Consider the following 19282-nt stretch of genomic DNA (forward strand, 5'->3'; position numbering starts at 1 on the left):
GTCAGTTGTTGCTGGTCTAGTAGTGGTGGTATGAATTAACACAGTTGTTGCTGGTCAGTTGAATTGTCTGTTGCTGGTCTAGTAGTGGTATGAATTAACAGTCAGTTGTTGCTGGTCTAGTAGTGGTGGTATGAATTAACAGTCAGTTGTTGCTGGTCTAGTAGTGGTGGTATGAATTAACAGTCAGTTGTTGCTGGTCTAGTAGTGGTGGTATGAATTAACAGTCAGTTGTTGCTGGTCTAGTAGTGGTGGTATGAATTAACAGTCAGTTGTTGCTGGTCTAGTAGTGGTGGTATGAATTAACAGTCAGTTGTTGCTGGTCTAGTAGTGGATGGTATGAGTGGAGGTATGAATTAACAGTCAGTTGTTGCTGGTCTAGTAGTGGTGGTATGAATTAACAGTCAGTTGTTGCTGGTCTAGTAGTGGTGGTATGAATTAACAGTCAGTTGTTGCTGGTCTAGTAGTGGTGGTATGAATTAACAGTCAGTTGTTGCTGGTCTAGTAGTGGTGGTATGAATTAACAGTCAGTTGTTGCTGGTCTAGTAGTGGTGGTATGAATTAACAGTCAGTTGTTGCTGGTCTAGTAGTGGTGGTATGAATTAACAGTCAGTTGTTGCTGGTCTAGTAGTGGTATGAATTAAGTCAGTTGTTGCTGGTCTAGTAGTGGTGGTAGAATTAACAGTCAGTTGTTGCTGGTCTAGTAGTGGTGAATTAACAGTCAGTTGTTGCTGGTCTAGTAGTGGTGGTATGAATTAAACAGTCAGTTGTTGCTGGTCTAGTAGTGGTGGTATGAATTAACAGTCAGTTGTTGCTGGTCTAGTAGTGGTGGTATGAATTAACACAGTCAGTTGTTGCTGGTCTAGTAGTAGTGGTATGAATTAAGTCAGTCAGTAGTAGTGGTATGAATTAACAGTGTTGTTGCTGGTCTAGTAGTGGTATGAATTAACAGTCAGTTGTTGCTGGTCTAGTAGTGGTGGTATGAATTAACAGTCAGTTGTTGCTGGTCTAGTAGTGGTGGTATGAATTAACAGTCAGTTGTTGCTGGTCTAGTAGTGGTGGTATGAATTAACACAGTCAGTTGTTGCTGGTCTAGTAGTGGTGGTATGAATTAACACAGTCAGTTGTTGCTGGTCTAGTAGTGGTGGTATGAATTAACACAGTCAGTTGTTGCTGGTCTAGTAGTAGTGGTATGAATTAACAGTCAGTTGTTGCTGGTCTAGTAGTGGTGGTATGAATTAACAGTCAGTTGTTGCTGGTCTAGTAGTGGTGGTATGAATTAACAGTCAGTTGTTGCTGGTCTAGTAGTGGAGGTATGAATTAACAGTCAGTTGTTGCTGGTCTAGTAGTGGAGGTATGAATTAACAGTCAGTTGTTGCTGGTCTGGTCTAGTAGTTGTTGCTGGTCTAGTAGTGTGGTATGAATTAACAGTCAGTTGTTGCTGGTCTAGTAGTGGTGACAGTAAAGGTGAGTCTTTCCCTACAGAACGGAGTTAGGAACAAATGAATGATAACCTTCTCTCTCTGTTTACATGCTGATCATGGAGCTAATACAACATGCCTCTGTTATAGAACATTTGGAAGTACGATTTGTTTTCCTACCACATTTTTGGGGTCTGCGTTTAGCCTTCCGCCTGCATTTCCGTGCCAACATGTCCTCTCGGTCACCTGCAAATGCTGTGAGCAAGCACACACAGTTCACATTCAAACGTAATCATTTCTGGTATCATAAATGGCATGGGCTCCAATAACAAATGCAACGTACCTTTGCAGCCTCCAGTATACGTCTGTTGTCACTTCTGTTGACTGTCCACGAGGCTGTCCTCACGTTGGGGCTCAGCTAAAGAACAGGAGAACAGAGGAGAGGAGAACAGAGGAGAACAGAGGAGAACAGAGGGGAGGAGAACAGAGGGGAGGAGAGGAGAACAGAGGGGAGGAGAGGAGAACAGAGGGAGGAGAGGAGAACAGAGGAGAGGAGAGGAGAACAGAGGAGAGGAGAGGAGAACAGAGGAGAGGAGAGGAGAACAGAGGAGAGGAGAACAGAGGACAGGAGAACAGAGGACAGGAGAACAGAGGACAGGAGAACAGAGGAGAGGAGAACAGAGGAGAGGAGAACAGAGGGGAGGAGAGGAGAACAGAGGGGAGGAGAGGAGAACAGAGGAGAGGAGAGGAGAACAGAGGAGAGGAGAGGAGAGAACAGAGGAGAGGAGAACAGAGGGGAGGAGAGGAGAACAGAGGGGAGGAGAGGAGAACAGAGGGGAGGAGAGGAGAACAGAGGGGAGGAGAGGAGAACAGAGGAGAACAGAGGAGAACAGAGGAGAACAGAGGAGAACAGAGGGGGGAGAACAGAGGGGGAGAACAGAGGGGGAGAACAGAGGGGGAGAACAGAGGGGAGAGGAGAACAGAGGGAGGAGAACAGAGGAGAGGAGAACAGAGGAGAGGAGAACAGAGGAGAGGAGAACAGAGGAGAGGAGAACAGAGGGGAGGAGAACAGAGGGGGGAGAACAGAGGGGGGAGAACAGAGGGGGGAGAACAGAGGAGAACAGAGGAGAACAGAGGAGAGGAGAACAGAGGAGAGGAGAACAGAGGAGAGAACAGAGGAGAACAGAGAGAGAGGAGAACAGAGGGGAGAGAGAGGGGAGGAGAACAGAGGGGGGAGAACAGAGGGGGGAGAACAGAGGGGGGAGAGGAGAACAGAGGGGAGGAGGAGAACAGGAGAACAGAGGGGGGGAGGAGAACAGAGGGGAGGAGAGGAGAGAAGGAGAGAGGGGAGGAGAGGAGAACAGAGGTGAGGAGAACAGAGGGAGGAGAACAGAGGTGAGGAGAACAGAGGGGGGAGAACAGAGGGAGGAGAACAGAGGGGGGAGAACAGAGGGGGAGAACAGAGGTGAGGAGAACAGAGGGGGGGGAGAACAGAGGGGGGGAGAACAGAGGGGGAGAACAGAGGGGGGGAGAACAGAGGGGAGGGGGGAGGAGAACAGAGGGGGGAGAACAGAGGGGGGAGAACAGAGGGGGAGAACAGAGGGGGGAGGAGAACAGAGGGGGGAGAACAGAGGGGGGAGAACAGAGGAGAGGAGAACAGAGGGGGAGGGAGGGAGAGAACAGAGGGGAGGAGAACAGAGGAGAGGAGAACAGAGAGGAGAGGAGAACAGAGGAGAGGAGAACAGAGGAGAGGAGAACAGAGGGAGAGGGGGAGAACAGAGGGGGGAGAACAGAGGGGGGAGAACAGAGGGGGGAGAACAGAGGGGAGGAGAACAGAGGGGAGGAGAACAGAGGGGGAGAACAGAACAGAGAACAGAGGGGAGGAGAACAGAGGGGGGAACAGAGGGGGGAGAACAGAGGGGAGGAGAACAGAGGGGGGGGAGAACAGAGGGGAGAACAGAGGAACAGAGGAGAACAGAGGGGAGGAGAACAGAGGGGGAGAACAGAGGGGAGGAGAACAGAGGGGAACAGAGGGGAGGAGAACAGAGGAGAGGAGAACAGAGGGGAGGAGAACAGAGGGGAGGAGAACAGAGGGGAGGAGAACAGAGGGGGGGAGAACAGAGGAGAGAGAACAGGAGAGGAGAACAGAGGGGGGAGGAGAGGAGAACAGAGGGGAGGGAGAACAGAGGGGGAGAACAGAGGGGAGGAGAAGGAGAACAGAGGAGGAGAGGGGGAGAACAGAGGGGGGGAGGGGAGGAGCAGAGGGGGGGGAGAACAGAGGGAGGAGAACAGAGGGGGAGAAACAGAGAGGGAGGAGGAACAGAGGGGAGGAGAACAGAGGAGAGGGGAGGAGAGAACAGAGGAGAGGAGAACAGAGGGGAGAGAGAACAGAGGGGAGGAGAACAGAGGGGAGGAGAACAGAGGGGAACAGAGGGGAGGAGAACAGAGAGAACAGAGGGAGGAGAACAGAGGAGAGGAGAACAGAGGGGGGGAGGGGAGAACAGAGGAGAGGAGAACAGAGGAGAGAGGAGAACAGAGGAGAGGAGAACAGAGGGGGAGAACAGAGGGGGGGAGCTTGTTTCCATAAACATTGAAGTGTATTTGTTGTTTTTTTACTCGAACTTTTTCTTCAGAAAAGGCCACGATCTGATGTGGGGAGACATTTCACTGCAGCTAATATAGAAGGAAACACTGTGTACATTTGCAAATACTGTTCCAAATCACATGTGAACAATGCAACAAAGATACAGTATCATCTGGCCAAGTGCATAAAGTTCCCTCAGCGCTCACAACAAGCAACCTCTGACAAAAGTCCCTCTACTTCTAGACTATCGACCGCAACAGCTCATGGTCCCCCCTGGAATCAGAAGTGTTTTTGACTTAACGTTATTAAACCTATAGCAGTAGCCATGGCACAGCTTGAGGCAGACAATGCCATCCTGTCTGATGTTCAGACTCTGCTTGCAGATGTGAGATAATAAATCCATACTGCCCTGCCCACGTCAGTGTCACACGTCAAAGGAAACTGCAGATCTGAAATACATCAAAAGGCCTGAAGCCCAGACACACCGCAGCGTACATGTTGGATCCCCCAGTATACTGGCAAGAGCATCCTGTCCGGTGCAGAGATCAACAAGGCCTATGATGTCATCACTACCGTGTCTCACCACCTTGGCCTGGCAGAGGGCAAGATTCTTGGCAGTCTGGCGAAGTACACTTCCAAACAAGGGCTTTGGGATGGAGATGCAATATGGCAGTCGTGCCAACACATCTCATCAGCCACCTGGTGGAAGGGACTTTGTGGATCTGAGGCTCTTTCCCCTGTTGCCTCCATCATCCTCCAAATCCCACCGACATCAGCCGCCCTCAGAGCGCAACTGGTCCTTGTTTGGGAACACACACCAAAGCACGCAAACAGGCTGACCAATACAGGGGTTGAAGAATTGGTGGCCATCCGGGCAAATTTGAGGCTTTTGAGCCTGACAACGAGCCATCCTCAACAAGGTGGGACTGACCAGTGCTCCTCCTCCTCTAGTAGTAGACTGACCAGTGCTCCTCCTCCTCTAGTAGACTGACCAGTGTAGTAGACTGACCAGTGCTCCTCCTCCTCTAGTAGACTGACCAGTGCTCCTCCTCCACTAGTAGTAGACTGACCAGTGCTCCTCCTCCTCTAGTAGTAGACTGACCAGTGCTCCTCCTCCTCTAGTAGTAGACTGACCAGTGCTCCTCCTCCTAGTAGACTGACCAGTGCTCCTCCTCTAGTAGACTGACCAGTGCTCCTCCTCTCTAGTAGTAGACTGACCAGTGCTCCTCCTCTAGTAGACTGACCAGTGCTCCTCCTCTAGTAGACTGACCAGTGCTCCTCCTCTAGTAGTAGACTGACCAGTGCTCCTCCTCCTCCAGTAGTAGACTGACCAGTGCTCCTCCAGTAGTAGACTGACCAGTGCTCCTCCTCCTCTAGTAGTAGACTGACCAGTGCTCCTCCTCCTCTAGTACTGACCAGTGCTCCTCCTCCTCTAGTAGTAGACTGACCAGTGCTCCTCCTCCTCTAGTAGTAGACTGACCAGTGCTCCTCCTCCTCTAGTAGTAGACTGACCAGTGCTCCTCCTCCTCTAGTAGTAGACTGACCAGTGCTCCTCCTCCTCTAGTAGTAGACTGACCAGTGCTCCTCCTCCTCTAGTAGTAGACTGACCAGTGCTCCTCCTCCTCTAGTAGTAGACTGACCAGTGCTCCTCCTCTAGTAGTAGACTGACCAGTGCTCCTCCTCTAGTAGTAGACTGACCAGTGCTGCTCCTCTAGTAGACTGACCAGTGCTCCTCCTCTAGTAGACTGACCAGTGCTCCTCCTCTAGTAGACTGACCAGTGCTCCTCCTCTAGTAGACTGACCAGTGCTCCTCCTCCTCCAGTAGTAGACTGACCAGTGCTCATCCTCTAGTAGACTGACCAGTGCTCATCCTCTAGTAGACTGACCAGTGCTCATCCTCTAGTAGACTGACCAGTGCTCATCCTCCCTGTAGTAGACTGACCAGTGCTCCTCCTCTAGTAGTAGACTGACCAGTGCTCCTCTCGTAGTAGACTGACCAGTGCTCCTCCTCTAGTAGACTGACCAGTGCTCCTCCTCCTCTAGTAGACTGACCAGTGCTCCTCCTCCTCTAGTAGACTGACCAGTGCTCCTCCTCCTCTAGTAGACTGACCAGTGCTCCTCCTCCTGTAGTAGTAGACTGACCAGTGCTCCTCCTGTAGTAGTAGACTGACCAGTGCTCCTCCTGTAGTAGTAGACTGACCAGTGCTCCTCCTGTAGTAGTAGACTGACCAGTGCTCCTCCTGTAGTAGTAGACTGACCAGTGCTCCTCCTGTAGTAGTAGACTGACCAGTGCTCCTCCTCTAGTAGTAGACTGACCAGTGCTCCTCCTCCAGTAGTAGACTGACCAGTGCTCCCCCTCCTCCTCTTGTAGAATGACCAGTGCTCCTCCTCCAGTAGAATGACCAGTGCTCCTCCTCCACAGTCATTAGTGTACAAAATGTACAACAGAGGAGAAAGCACACAGCCTTGAGGAGACCCCACACTAGTGGTGGGCTTGTCATCCCCCGAGTCCGTACATGTTGGGTAAGTCTCTAAGAGTGATTACAGCTGTGAGTCTTTCTGGGTAAGTCTCTAAGAGCGATTACAGCTGTGAGTCTTTCTGGGTAAGTCTCTAAGAGCGACTACAGCTGTGAGTCTTTCTGGGAAAGTCTCTCAGACCGGGTCTCCAACAAGTCCATCACCAGCTACCAGTAGTTCGCAGCCCCCACCAATGAGCAAATTGTCAAACAATTCTGAAAGTACAAGCAATTTTAATGTATTCTACCGCAAACGGTAACTAAGAAATTTCACAAGTAGGCCTATCAGACAGACTCCCAGCTACGCAACATTACCCCTAGTTAGCCACTATTGGCTTGAAAACCCAAACATAACACAATATCTGCCAATTAATTTCCAGCAATATTGGCCGTGTCTGTCTGTGTGGTGCACATGTAGACTTGTGTCTATCACTCCATGTGAAGCCAGCTGAGGTGATAACCTTCTAGAGGGTTGCCAGAAATACTTTCCCCAAACCTTCAATTAAAATGTTAACAGCGTATCTGGCAGAAGTATAGCATGAGGAAGTACACTACATGACCAAAAGTATGTGGACACCTGCTCGTCTAACATCTCATTTCATAATCATGGGCATTAATATGGAGTTGGACCCCACTTTGCTGCTATAACAGCCTCCACTCTTCTGGGAAGGCATTCATATGGAGTTGGTCCCCCTTTGCTGCTGTAAATGCCTTCACTCTTCTGGGAAGGCATTAATATGGAGCTGGTCCCCCCTTTGCTGCTGTAAATGCCTCCACTCTTCTGGGAAGGCTTTCCACTAGAACATTACTGAGAGGGGACTTGCTTCCATTCAGCCACAAGGGCATTAGTGAGGTTGGGCGATCAGGCCTGGCTCACAGTAAGCCTTCCAACTCATCCCAAAGGTGTTTGATAGGGTTGAGGTCAGGGCTCTGTGCAGTCCAGTCAAATTCTCCCACACCAAATGACAAACCATTGCTGTATGGCCTTCACTTTGTGCCCAGGGGTATTGTCATTCCCCAAACTGTTGCCACAAAGTTGGAAGCACAGAATCGTCTACGATGTCATTGTATGATGTAGCTTTGAGATTTTCCTTCACCAAACCCAGATTCGTATGTCGGACTGCCAGATGGTGAAGCGTGATTCCTCACTCCAGAGAACCCGTTTCCACTGCGCCAAAGTCCGGTGAGAGTTACACCAGCTGACGCTTGGCATTGGGCATGGTGATCTCAGGCTTGTGTTCGGCCATGGAAACCCATTTCATGAAGCAGACTGAACCAGGTTATTGTCCTGCTGAAAGGTGAATTCGTCTCCCAGTGTCTGGTGGAAAGCAGACTGAACCAGGTTATTGTCCTGCTGAAAGGTGAATTCGTCTCCCAGTGTCTGGTGGAAAGCAGACTGAACCAGGTTATTGTCCTGCTGAAAGGTGAATTCGTCTCCCAGTGTCTGGTGGAAAGCAGACTGAACCAGGTTATTGTCCTGCTGAAAGGTGAATTCGTCTCCCAGTGTCTGGTGGAAAGCAGACTGAACCAGGTTATTGTCCTGCTGAAAGGTGAATTCATCTCCCAGTGTCTGGTGGAAAGCAGACTGAACCAGGTTATTGTCCTGCTGAAAGGTGAATTCATCTCCCAGTGTCTGGTGGAAAGCAGACTGAACCAGGTTGTCCTGCTGAAAGGTGAATTCGTCTCCCAGTGTCTGGTGGAAAGCAGACTGAACCAGGTTATTGTCCTGCTGAAAGGTGAATTCATCTCCCAGTGTCTGGTGGAAAGCAGACTGAACCAGGTTATTGTCCTGCTGAAAGGTGAATTCATCTCCCAGTGTCTGGTGGAAAGCAGACTGAACCAGGTTATTGTCCTGTTGAAAGGTGAATTAGTCTCCCAGTGTCTGGTGGAATCAGACTGAACCAGGTTATTGTCCTGCTGAAAGGTGAATTCATCTCCCAGTGTCTGGTGGAAAGCAGACTGAACCAGGTTATTGTCCTGCTGAAAGGTGAATTCATCTCCCAGTGTCTGGTGGAAAGCAGACTGAACCAGGTTATTGTCCTGCTGAAAGGTGAATTCATCTCCCAGTGTCTGGTGGAAAGCAGACTGAACCAGGTTATTGTCCTGTTGAAAGGTGAATTCATCTCCCAGTGTCTGGTGGAAAGCAGACTGAACCAGGTTATTGTCCTGCTGAAAGGTGAATTCATCTCCCAGTGTCTGGTGGAAAGCAGACTGAACCAGGTTATTGTCCTGTTGAAAGGTGAATTCGTCTCCCAGTGTCTGGTGGAAAGCAGACTGAACCAGGTTATTGTCCTGCTGAAAGGTGAATTCATCCCCCAGTGTCTGGTGGAAAGCAGACTGAACCAGGTTATTGTCCTGTTGAAAGGTGAATTCGTCTCCCAGTGTCTGGTGGAAAGCAGACTGAACCAGGTTATTGTCCTGCTGAAAGGTGAATTCGTCTCCCAGTGTCTGGTGGAAAGCAGACTGAACCAGGTTATTGTCCTGCTGAAAGGTGAATTCGTCTCCCAGTGTCTGGTGGAAAGCAGACTGAACCAGGTTATTGTCCTGTTGAAAGGTGAATTCGTCTCCCAGTGTCTGGTGTAAAGCAGACTGAACCAGGTTATTGTCCTGCTGAAAGGTGAATTAGTCTCTCTGTGTCTGGTGGAAAGCAGACTGAACCAGGTTATTGTCCTGCTGAAAGGTGAATTAGTCTCCCAGTGTCTGGTGGAAAGCAGACTGAACCAGGTTATTGTCCTGCTGAAAGGTGAATTCATCTCCCAGTGTCTGGTGGAAAACAGACTGAACCAGGTTATTGTCCTGCTGAAAGGTGAATTCATCTCCCAGTGTCTGGTGGAAAGCAGACTGAACCAGGTTATTGTCCTGCTGAAAGGTGAATTCATCTCCCAGTGTCTGGTGGAAAGCAGACTGAACCAGGTTATTGTCCTGCTGAAAGGTGAATTCATCTCCCAGTGTCTGGTGGAAAGCAGACTGAACCAGGTTATTGTCCTGCTGAAAGGTGAATTCATCTCCCAGTGTCTGGTGGAAAGCAGACTGAACCAGGTTATTGTCCTGCTGAAAGGTGAATTCATCTCCCAGTGTCTGGTGGAAAGCAGACTGAACCAGGTTATTGTCCTGTTGAAAGGTGAATTCATCTCCCAGTGTCTGGTGGAAAGCAGACTGAACCAGGTTATTGTCCTGCTGAAAGGTGAATTCATCTCCCAGTGTCTGGTGGAAAGCAGACTGAACCAGGTTATTGTCCTGCTGAAAGGTGAATTCATCTCCCAGTGTCTGGTGGAAAGCAGACTGAACCAGGTTATTGTCCTGCTGAAAGGTGAATTCGTCTCCCAGTGTCTGGTGGAAAGCAGACTGAACCAGGTTATTGTCCTGCTGAAAGGTGAATTCATCTCCCAGTGTCTGGTGGAAAGCAGACTGAACCAGGTTATTGTCCTGCTGAAAGGTGAATTCATCTCCCAGTGTCTGGTGGAAAGCAGACTGAACCAGGTTATTGTCCTGCTGAAAGGTGAATTCATCTCCCAGTGTCTGGTGGAAAGCAGACTGAACCAGGTTATTGTCCTGCTGAAAGGTGAATTCATCTCCAGTGTCTGGTGGAAAGCAGACTGAACCAGGTTATTGTCCTGTTGAAAGGTGAATTCGTCTCCCAGTGTCTGGTGGAAAGCAGACTGAACCAGGTTATTGTCCTGCTGAAAGGTGAATTCATCCCCCAGTGTCTGGTGGAAAGCAGACTGAACCAGGTTATTGTCCTGTTGAAAGGTGAATTCGTCTCCAGTGTCTGGTGGAAAGCAGACTGAACCAGGTTATTGTCCTGCTGAAAGGTGAATTCATCTCCCAGTGTCTGGTGGAAAGCAGACTGAACCAGGTTATTGTCCTGCTGAAAGGTGAATTCATCTCCCAGTGTCTGGTGGAAAGCAGACTGGAACCAGGTTATTGTCCTGTTGAAAGGTGAATTCATCTCCCAGTGTCTGGTGGAAAGCAGACTGAACCAGGTTATTGTCCTGCTGAAAGGTGAATTCATCTCCCAGTGTCTGGTGGAAAGCAGACTGAACCAGGTTATTGTCCTGCTGAAAGGTGAATTCATCTCCCAGTGTCTGGTGGAAAGCAGACTGAACCAGGTTATTGTCCTGCTGAAAGGTGAATTCGTCTCCCAGTGTCTGGTGGAAAGCAGACTGAACCAGGTTATTGTCCTGCTGAAAGGTGAATTCGTCTCCCAGTGTCTGGTGGAAAGCAGACTGAACCAGGTTATTGTCCTGCTGAAAGGTGAATTCGTCTCCCAGTGTCTGGTGGAAAGCAGACTGAACCAGGTTATTGTCCTGTTGAAAGGTGAATTCATCTCCCAGTGTCTGGTGGAAAGCAGACTGAACCAGGTTATTGTCCTGCTGAAAGGTGAATTCGTCTCCCAGTGTCTGGTGGGAAGCAGACTGAACCAGGTTATTGTCCTGCTGAAAGGTGAATTGCCTCCCAGTGTCTGGTGGAAAGCAGACTGAACCAGGTTATTGTCCTGCTGAAAGGTGAATTCGTCTCCCAGTGTCTGGTGGAAAGCAGACTGAACCAGGTTATTGTCCTGCTGAAAGGTGAATTCGTCTCCCAGTGTCTGGTGGAAAGCAGACTGAACCAGGTTATTGTCCTGCTGAAAGGTGAATTCATCTCCCAGTGTCTGGTGGAAAGCAGACTGAACCAGGTTATTGTCCTGCTGAAAGGTGAATTCATCTCCCAGTGTCTGGTGGAAAGCAGACTGAACCAGGTTGTCCTGCTGAAAGGTGAATTCGTCTCCCAGTGTCTGGTGGAAAGCAGACTGAACCAGGTTATTGTCCTGCTGAAAGGTGAAGGTTATTTGCCTCCCAGTGTCTGGTGGAAAGCAGACTGAACCAGGTTATTGTCCTGCTGAAAGGTGAATTCGTCTCCCAGTGTCTGGTGGAAAGCAGACTGAACCAGGTTATTGTCCTGTTGAAAGGTGAATTCGTCTCCCAGTGTCTGGTGGAAGCAGACTGAACCAGGTTATTGTCCTGCTGAAAGGTGAATTCGTCTCCCAGTGTCTGGTGGAAAGCAGACTGAACCAGGTTATTGTCCTGCTGAAAGGTGAATTCATCTCCCGGTGTCTGGTGGAAAGCAGACTGAACCAGGTTATTGTCCTGCTGAAAGGTGAATTAGTCTCCCAGTGTCTGGTGGAAAGCAGACTGAACCAGGTTATTGTCCTGCTGAAAGGTGAATTCATCTCCCAGTGTCTGGTGGAAAGCAGACTGAACCAGGTTATTGTCCTGTTGAAAGGTGAATTCATCTCCCAGTGTCTGGGAAAGCAGACTGAACCAGGTTATTGTCCTGCTGAAAGGTGAATTCATCTCCCAGTGTCTGGTGGAAAGCAGACTGAACCAGGTTATTGTCCTGTTGAAAGGTGAATTGCCTCCCAGTGTCTGGTGGAAAGCAGACTGAACCAGGTTATTGTCCTGCTGAAAGGTGAATTCATCCCCCAGTGTCTGGTGGAAAGCAGACTGAACCAGGTTATTGTCCTGTTGAAAGGTGAATTGTCTCCCAGTGTCTGGTGGAAAGCAGACTGAACCAGGTTATTGTCCTGCTGAAAGGTGAATTCATCTCCCAGTGTCTGGTGGAAAGCAGACTGAACCAGGTTATTGTCCTGCTGAAAGGTGAATTCATCTCCCAGTGTCTGGTGGAAAGCAGACTGAACCAGGTTATTGTCCTGTTGAAAGGTGAATTCATCTCCCAGTGTCTGGTGGAAAGCAGACTGAACCAGGTTATTGTCCTGCTGAAAGGTGAATTCATCTCCCAGTGTCTGGTGGAAAGCAGACTGAACCAGGTTATTGTCCTGCTGAAAGGTGAATTCATCTCCCAGTGTCTGGTGGAAAGCAGACTGAACCAGGTTATTGTCCTGCTGAAAGGTGAATTCATCTCCCAGTGTCTGGTGGAAAGCAGACTGAACCAGGTTATTGTCCTGTTGAAAGGTGAATTAGTCTCCCAGTGTCTGGTGGAAATCAGACTGAACCAGGTTATTGTCCTGCTGAAAGGTGAATTCATCTCCCAGTGTCTGGTGGAATCAGACTGAACCAGGTTATTGTCCTGCTGAAAGGTGAATTTGTCTCCCATTGTCTGGTGGAAAGCAGACTGAACCAGGTTATTGTCTTGTTGAAAGGTGAATTCGTCTCCCAGTGTCTGGTGGAAAGCAGACTGAACCAGGTTATTGTCCTGCTGAAAGGTGAATTCATCTCCCAGTGTCTGTTGGAAAGCAGACTGAAACAGGTTACTGTCCTGCTGAAAGGTGAATTCATCTCCCAGTGTCTGGTGGAAAGCAGACTGAACCAGGTTATTGTCCTGCTGAAAGGTGAATTCATCTCCCAGTGTCTGGTGGAAAGCAGACTGAACCAGGTTATTGTCCTGCTGAAAGGTGAATTCATCTCCCAGTGTCTGGTGGAAAGCAGACTGAACCAGGTTATTGTCCTGCTGAAAGGTGAATTCATCTCCCAGTGTCTGGTGGAAAGCAGACTGAACCAGGTTATTGTCCTGCTGAAAGGTGAATTCATCTCCCAGTGTCTGGTGGAAAGCAGACTGAACCAGGTTATTGTCCTGCTGAAAGGTGAATTCATCTCCCAGTGTCTGGTGGAAAGCAGACTGAACCAGGTTATTGTCCTGCTGAAAGGTGAATTCATCTCCCAGTGTCTGGTGGAAAGCAGACTGAACCAGGTTATTGTCCTGCTGAAAGGTGAATTCATCTCCCAGTGTCTGGTGGAAAGCAGACTGAACCAGGGTTTCCTGTAGGATTTTGTGCGTGCTTGGCGCCATTCAATATGGAGAGTGGTACTCAGTAACATGTTGTATTGGATTTACCTCAAACATAATACTTTGTATTCAGGGCAAAAAGTGAATCGCTTTCAGTAAAAAAATCACATGGATTCACACACAAGCTTTTGGTAAAGAGTAGGTTACTAACAACAGCGAGTGAAGAGCAAACTAATGGACTCGTTAAACTACATAACACGCTGTCTAAACGTTCAGATCGGTGATAATAAACAAGCCTACTAGACAAGATGGTCATGAGCAGCACTCACCTCAGCATAGCTAACATTTCTACAAGCAGTACAATCAGTATCCAAATGGAGATTGGGTGAAAATAAATATCTGAAATTGATTTATCAAGAGGCTTGTCTCAAAGCAGTGTGAAACGGTGATGAATAGTTGGCTCCACGCTAGAAGGCTACTGCCTCAACTGTATTATTTGGGCATTTCAGTAAAGCAACAATTTTATGCCTTCAATTACAGCCTCTATTCAAGTATTATCCTTTTTAAATTCAGTTTTATTTTTTCCCGAAGTAATTCTTTATGGATCGTTCCAGTTGGGATTGAGGAAACTGGCCATGTGGTGGGCAAAGAGATGGATGACATTTTACAGGTGTATTTTGACACTTCCTTTGTACTCATCATTTCTTACTCATTGTTAGAAAAAAATGTTTGGTCCAAATAGGATGTTTGGTCCTATACAGTGAGCGCCAACAGTATTGGTACAGTGACAACATTTGGTTGTTTTGGCTCTGAAATGATACAATGACAATGAGGTTCAAGTCAAGACTGTCAGCTTTAATTTGTGAGTATTTTCATCCATATCGGGTGAACGGTTTGCAAATTACAGCATTTTTGTACACAGTACAATAGTAGTACATGTACATCGTGCATTTTAGAGAACAAAAGTATTGGGACAAATTCACTTGTGTATTAAAGTAGTAAAAATCATTGCATTCCATATTCCATAGCATGCAATGACTACATCAAACTTGTGACAAATTTGTTGGATGTATTTGCTATTTGTTTGCATTGAGTTTCAGGTTATTCTGTGGCCAATAGGAATGGTAAATAATGTAGTATATACGAATAGACTTTCTAAATACGGATAATCATGAATGAATTGTGAATAATGAGGAGTGAGAAAGTTACTGTAGCAGTTTTGCACAGATGCATACAGCCATGGGTGACTCCATCTGCTGAAACTACACTTCCGCTACGCCTCCCAAATTACGTTTATACACAGGTGTTCAGAGATGGATAGCTAATTGGAACAGGTGGTCTTGTCCCTTGTCTCCTAAAAAAATCAGCGGAATCATGGAGATATGGCCGTGTGGGAAGCCTAACATGGAGTGTATTCATTTAACCTTTATGATTTCTGGCTGAAAGACAAGGACCTTTTTATGCATCCAAAACCACAAGCGAGACACGTTCGTGTTCAGACCGAGCGCCAGGCATCTTAACGAAACTCCCCATCCGGAAGAGGCCTTCATACAATGACTTATGGGACCGAGAGTCCATGAGCAAGGGCTAAACCAACCCATTTCACGGGCTAAACCAACCCATTTCACGGGGCTAAACCAACCCATTTCACGGGCTAAACCAACCCATTTCACGGGGCTAAACCAACCCATTTCACGGGGCTAAACCAACCCATTTCACGGGCTAAACCAACCCATTTCACGGGGCTAAACCAACCCATTTCACGGGCTAAACCAACCCATTTCACGGGCTAAACCAACCCATTTCACGGGGCTAAACCAACCCATTTCACGGGGCTAAACCAACCCATTTCACGGGGCTAAACCAACCCATTTCACGGGGCTAAACCAACCCATTTCACGGGGCTAAACCAACCCATTTCACGGGCTAAACCAACCCATTTCACGGGGCTAAACCAACCCATTTCACGGGGCTAAACCAACCCATTTCACGGGCTAAACCAACCCATTTCATGGGGCTAAACCAACCCATTTCATGGGGCTAAACCAACCCATTTCATGGGGCTAAACCAACCCATTTCAGGTGTCAGGAATACATTGGAGACAGGGTTCGTGGTGGAAAACATTTTTACAATCTTTAAGAGAAGATTTTAGGCATCAAGAGCTAGCTATGTGCCAGAATATCCAGGATCAATGCAAGTGAACAGTTATATCACCACAGTGACAGTGTTGCTCAACAACAGTGAGTAAAGCATGTCATCGTACCAGTCGTACTAGCTGGCTTACAACCTGGGCTGTAATCATTAGTCCAAACAGTTTATTGGACAAATTCCCGGTAGGTCCCTGTCCATTTCGTTCGCTTCCGTTTAAGAAACGTTTCGCAAACAAAAATCGGTCTAATTAATAAGCCCATGGTGTCGGTCACGTGCAGCTATTATCAGTTGGTCCACGGGTGGGATGGGCAGTCTTATATCACGGGACAGACTGCACTGACACGCTGTATTACCCCACAATTAACATACCTAGGTGACCACAACCCAGCCAGCTAAGCATTATGGGATGTTATCCAAGTAACTATGAGGTTTCTGTGTTTTACACTATACCCATTACCATATATATATCACTGAATATTATCTGCTGTTGGCTTGTGTGGATGTATGTTTGTGTCATGCAACATGGCTGACATGAAACATTGTTAACAGTTTCAAGGTCGTGGGCCTTTCTCCTGATGGAAAAGTAGCATGAAGACAGGAACTGTGCAATGAGTTGGGAGGGGGCACATTCAGAGGGGGTGTTGCGAGAACAAGCGGTAACCGTATGAGCGCAAGGATGTTCTTCACAGCAACACTTACATCTATCAACAGAAGCGGGGACCCGCCTGAGCGCCTGCAATAGGCTGAGCAAGTTTAAACCACGCCCAGTCGCTACTGTGATAGGCCAACAGACGGGTTGGAACTGTCTATCACAGTATAAAGAACACTGTTTACATACATCTTGTGAGTTCTGTTTTTACCCTGCGAGGTGGGACAGAGAGCCCGTATATACGAAAATTGCATTTACCACTTATTGCTTAGCTAATAAAAAATACATAGTATATAATCGGTGACTCATTGTCATATTTATCCTGATACCAGATTCGAATTTACGCAACTCTAACATAACTTAAACTAGTTAATGTCGAAATTACTTTCACTTTAATCGCAACTTGAAGCCAAACATCGACAGCCATGGCAATCTTGTGAAACAACGCACCACAAACTTGGTTAACTTTCTGACTAATAAAACTTAACACCCAGTCATCCCAAACTAACTAACTTTATAACATTATGATGGACACTTGTGTCTAAGAGCAGTATCCTTCCTCCCCTCTCCAGGTAACTCACCAAATAAGTCGTCTGTTGCTTCCCATTCGGTGTGTTACCTCCTCTCCAAATATGATACGAACTTGTATGTTGGAGTAAAGTAGTAAATGTTTGTCTTTGCAAGTGGAGTCCACATTTCAGCTGTACCACCAGCGCCGCCATCTTGCCAGAGGAAGGCGGGTCCCATCATCAACGACGTTACGTCACAGCAATGAGATCGATATTTCACCGGATGTATAAATGTGAAGCATCCGCTTTGCGTTGCCGCGGAGGAAGCCCAGCTGTATTCATAAATGGTAAATTCACAAATAAAATAAAAAAACACTCTTCCGTGTTTTCTATAAGGAATTCTAGCAGTACAGTAAGACCATTATACATTATTCTAATAAGAAAGCTGTTAAAACAATCAATGTGCGTTTCTTTTAAGGTATTTGTATAATCTATCATTTGTTGTACCCCCGAGCATATGTTATCATTGTCTATTTATGTACTTATTGTAAGTACACAGACATTTCTACATTGTTAATAAAAATATAAGTACATTTAAAAAGGAAGCCCAGATGCAGGCATTGGGAGACGCTGGACCGAGATGGATTTGGTTGAAATTTCTGCAAAATTTCTCATCGATGATATATTTGATGTTAATAAAATGTTCTGTTCCCAAAACTAGAATTTATTACGAACAGAGTGGACTAGGTTTTGTAGACTTTACTCTTTGCATTAAAAATTCAATACAAAAAAAATAAAAGGCGTTGTTTAGAAGGAGTGCAAAGAGAAATGTTGTTATTGGACACAAGCACTTCACAGAGTAGGCGTTCCATAACGGAAATATGCGCATGCGTGCCAGAACGCGCCAATAGGATCTTGCCTGTTCTGCCCACTGTGACTCATTTGTTCCCATTTGAAACGAGGGGCTGGGGTCTCTTTGTTATTAAAATCTTTGGTTACATTATTTCCGATTAGAGCGAACGTTTGCCCCGTTCGCCATTCATTCCTTTTTTAAAGGAATAAAATCATAATAGCTATCTATGTGGCTATTTCGCAACATTTGGTCATTATATACCTAATTAAATAACATAACGTTTATTTCGTTGTTCAGCTTGGAATATAGGTTTTACTCTTGTGATTGATAAGATTTCTAAACATACTTCAGTAAAAGTATTGATGGAAAGTTACTCAAGTAAAAGTGAAAGTCACCCAGTAAAATACTACTTGAGTAAAAGTCAAAGTATTTGGTTCTAAATATACTTAAGTATCAAACGTAAATGTAATATGTAAAATATATTTATCTATCAAAAGTAAAAGTATAAATCATTAAACATGTATTTTATTAAGCAAAGCAGATGACACCATTTTCTTGTTTTTAAAATGTACAGATAGCCAGGGGAACACTCCAACACTGACATAATGCTTTATAGCCTCTAGACTGATGTACATAATGCTTTATAGCCTCTAGACTGATGGACATAATGCTTTATAGCCTCTAGACTGATGGACACAATGCCTTATAGCCTCTAGACTGATGGACATAATGCTTTATAGCCTCTAGACTGATGGACATAATGCTTTATAACCTCTAGACTGATGGACATAATGCTTTATAGCCTCTAGACTGATGGACATAATGCTTTATAGCCTCTAGACTGATGGACATAATGCTTTATAACCTCTAGACTGATGGACATAATGCTTTATAGCCTCTAGACTGATGGACATAATGCTTTATAGCCTCTAGACTGATGGACATAATGCTTTATAGCCTCTAGACTGATGGACATAATGCTTTATAGCCTCTAGACTGATGGACATAATGCTTTATAACCTCTAGACTGATGGACATAATGCTTTATAGCCTCTAGACTGATGGACATAATGCTTTATAGCCTCTAGACTGATGGACATAATGCTTTATAGCCTCTAGACTGATGGACATAATGCTTTATAACCTCTAGACTGATGGACATAATGCTTTATAACCTCTACACTGATGGACATAATGCTTTATAGCCTCTAGACTGATGGACATAATGCTTTATAGCCTCTAGACTGATGGACATAATGCTTTATAGCCTCTAGACTGATGGACATAATGCTTTATAGCCTCTAGACTGATGGACATAATGCTTTATAACCTCTAGACTGATGGACATAATGCTTTATAGCCTCTAGACTGATGGACATAATGCTTTATAGCCTCTAGACTGATGGACATAATGCTTTATAACCTCTAGACTGATGGACATAATGCTTTATAACCTCTAGACTGATGGACATAATGCCTTATAGCCTCTAGACTGATGGACATAATGCTTTATAGCCTCTAGACTGATGGACATAATGCTTTATATCCTCTAGACCACATATGTCAGAGTCAAGGCCCGCGGGCCACATCCGGCCCGCGAGAAGGTTTTACGGCCCCTGGGATGATCTTGATTTATTATTAGAACCGGCCCGCAGACCGCAGCAAGCCGGCAGCCCGCAGATCTTTTACACGCACCAATACTACATTTCCCACAATGCAACGGTGACGCACCGAGCAGTAGGCTGCTTCATTTCAATATTTATTGGCACAGCAGTTGTCAGCATCACAGTAAAATTAACTTTCAGATACCCATCAAAAATGGCAAAACGGAAGGTGGACACTGAGAACCGGGGTTTCAAACAAGGTGGGAGTCGGAGT

The 19282-nt window shown here is 46.6% G+C and overlaps 1 protein-coding gene and 1 long non-coding RNA gene across 4 annotated transcripts; one reads left to right on the forward strand and one right to left on the reverse strand.

The window, feature by feature from the left end:
- Positions 1-1562: 1562 nt before the first annotated feature.
- On the reverse strand, positions 1563-16805 carry LOC127920198 (iron-sulfur clusters transporter ABCB7, mitochondrial-like). Its single transcript, XM_052503991.1, has 3 exons — positions 16624-16805; positions 1762-1836; positions 1563-1673 (listed from the first exon to the last, which is right to left on the reverse strand). Exons 1-3 carry the CDS (start codon positions 16762-16764, stop codon positions 1563-1565), a joined length of 327 nt encoding a protein of 108 aa, XP_052359951.1. The 5' UTR covers positions 16765-16805.
- On the forward strand, positions 8894-11579 carry LOC127920197 (uncharacterized). 3 transcript variants are annotated; one of them, XR_008105370.1, is made up of 3 exons: positions 8894-9072; positions 10899-10942; positions 11510-11579. It is a non-coding gene; the product is annotated as an uncharacterized LOC127920197 (long non-coding RNA). The 3 variants fall into 3 exon arrangements; XR_008105371.1 differs by lacking the exon at positions 11510-11579 and adding an exon at positions 11273-11323 and having other exon boundaries at positions 10899-10961; XR_008105369.1 differs by lacking the exons at positions 8894-9072; positions 11510-11579 and adding exons at positions 10508-10835; positions 11385-11454.
- Positions 16806-19282: the final 2477 nt, after the last annotated feature.

Source organism: Oncorhynchus keta, unplaced genomic scaffold (assembly GCF_023373465.1).
Source record: "Oncorhynchus keta strain PuntledgeMale-10-30-2019 unplaced genomic scaffold, Oket_V2 Un_contig_18601_pilon_pilon, whole genome shotgun sequence".
Taxonomy (NCBI): domain Eukaryota; kingdom Metazoa; phylum Chordata; class Actinopteri; order Salmoniformes; family Salmonidae; genus Oncorhynchus; species Oncorhynchus keta.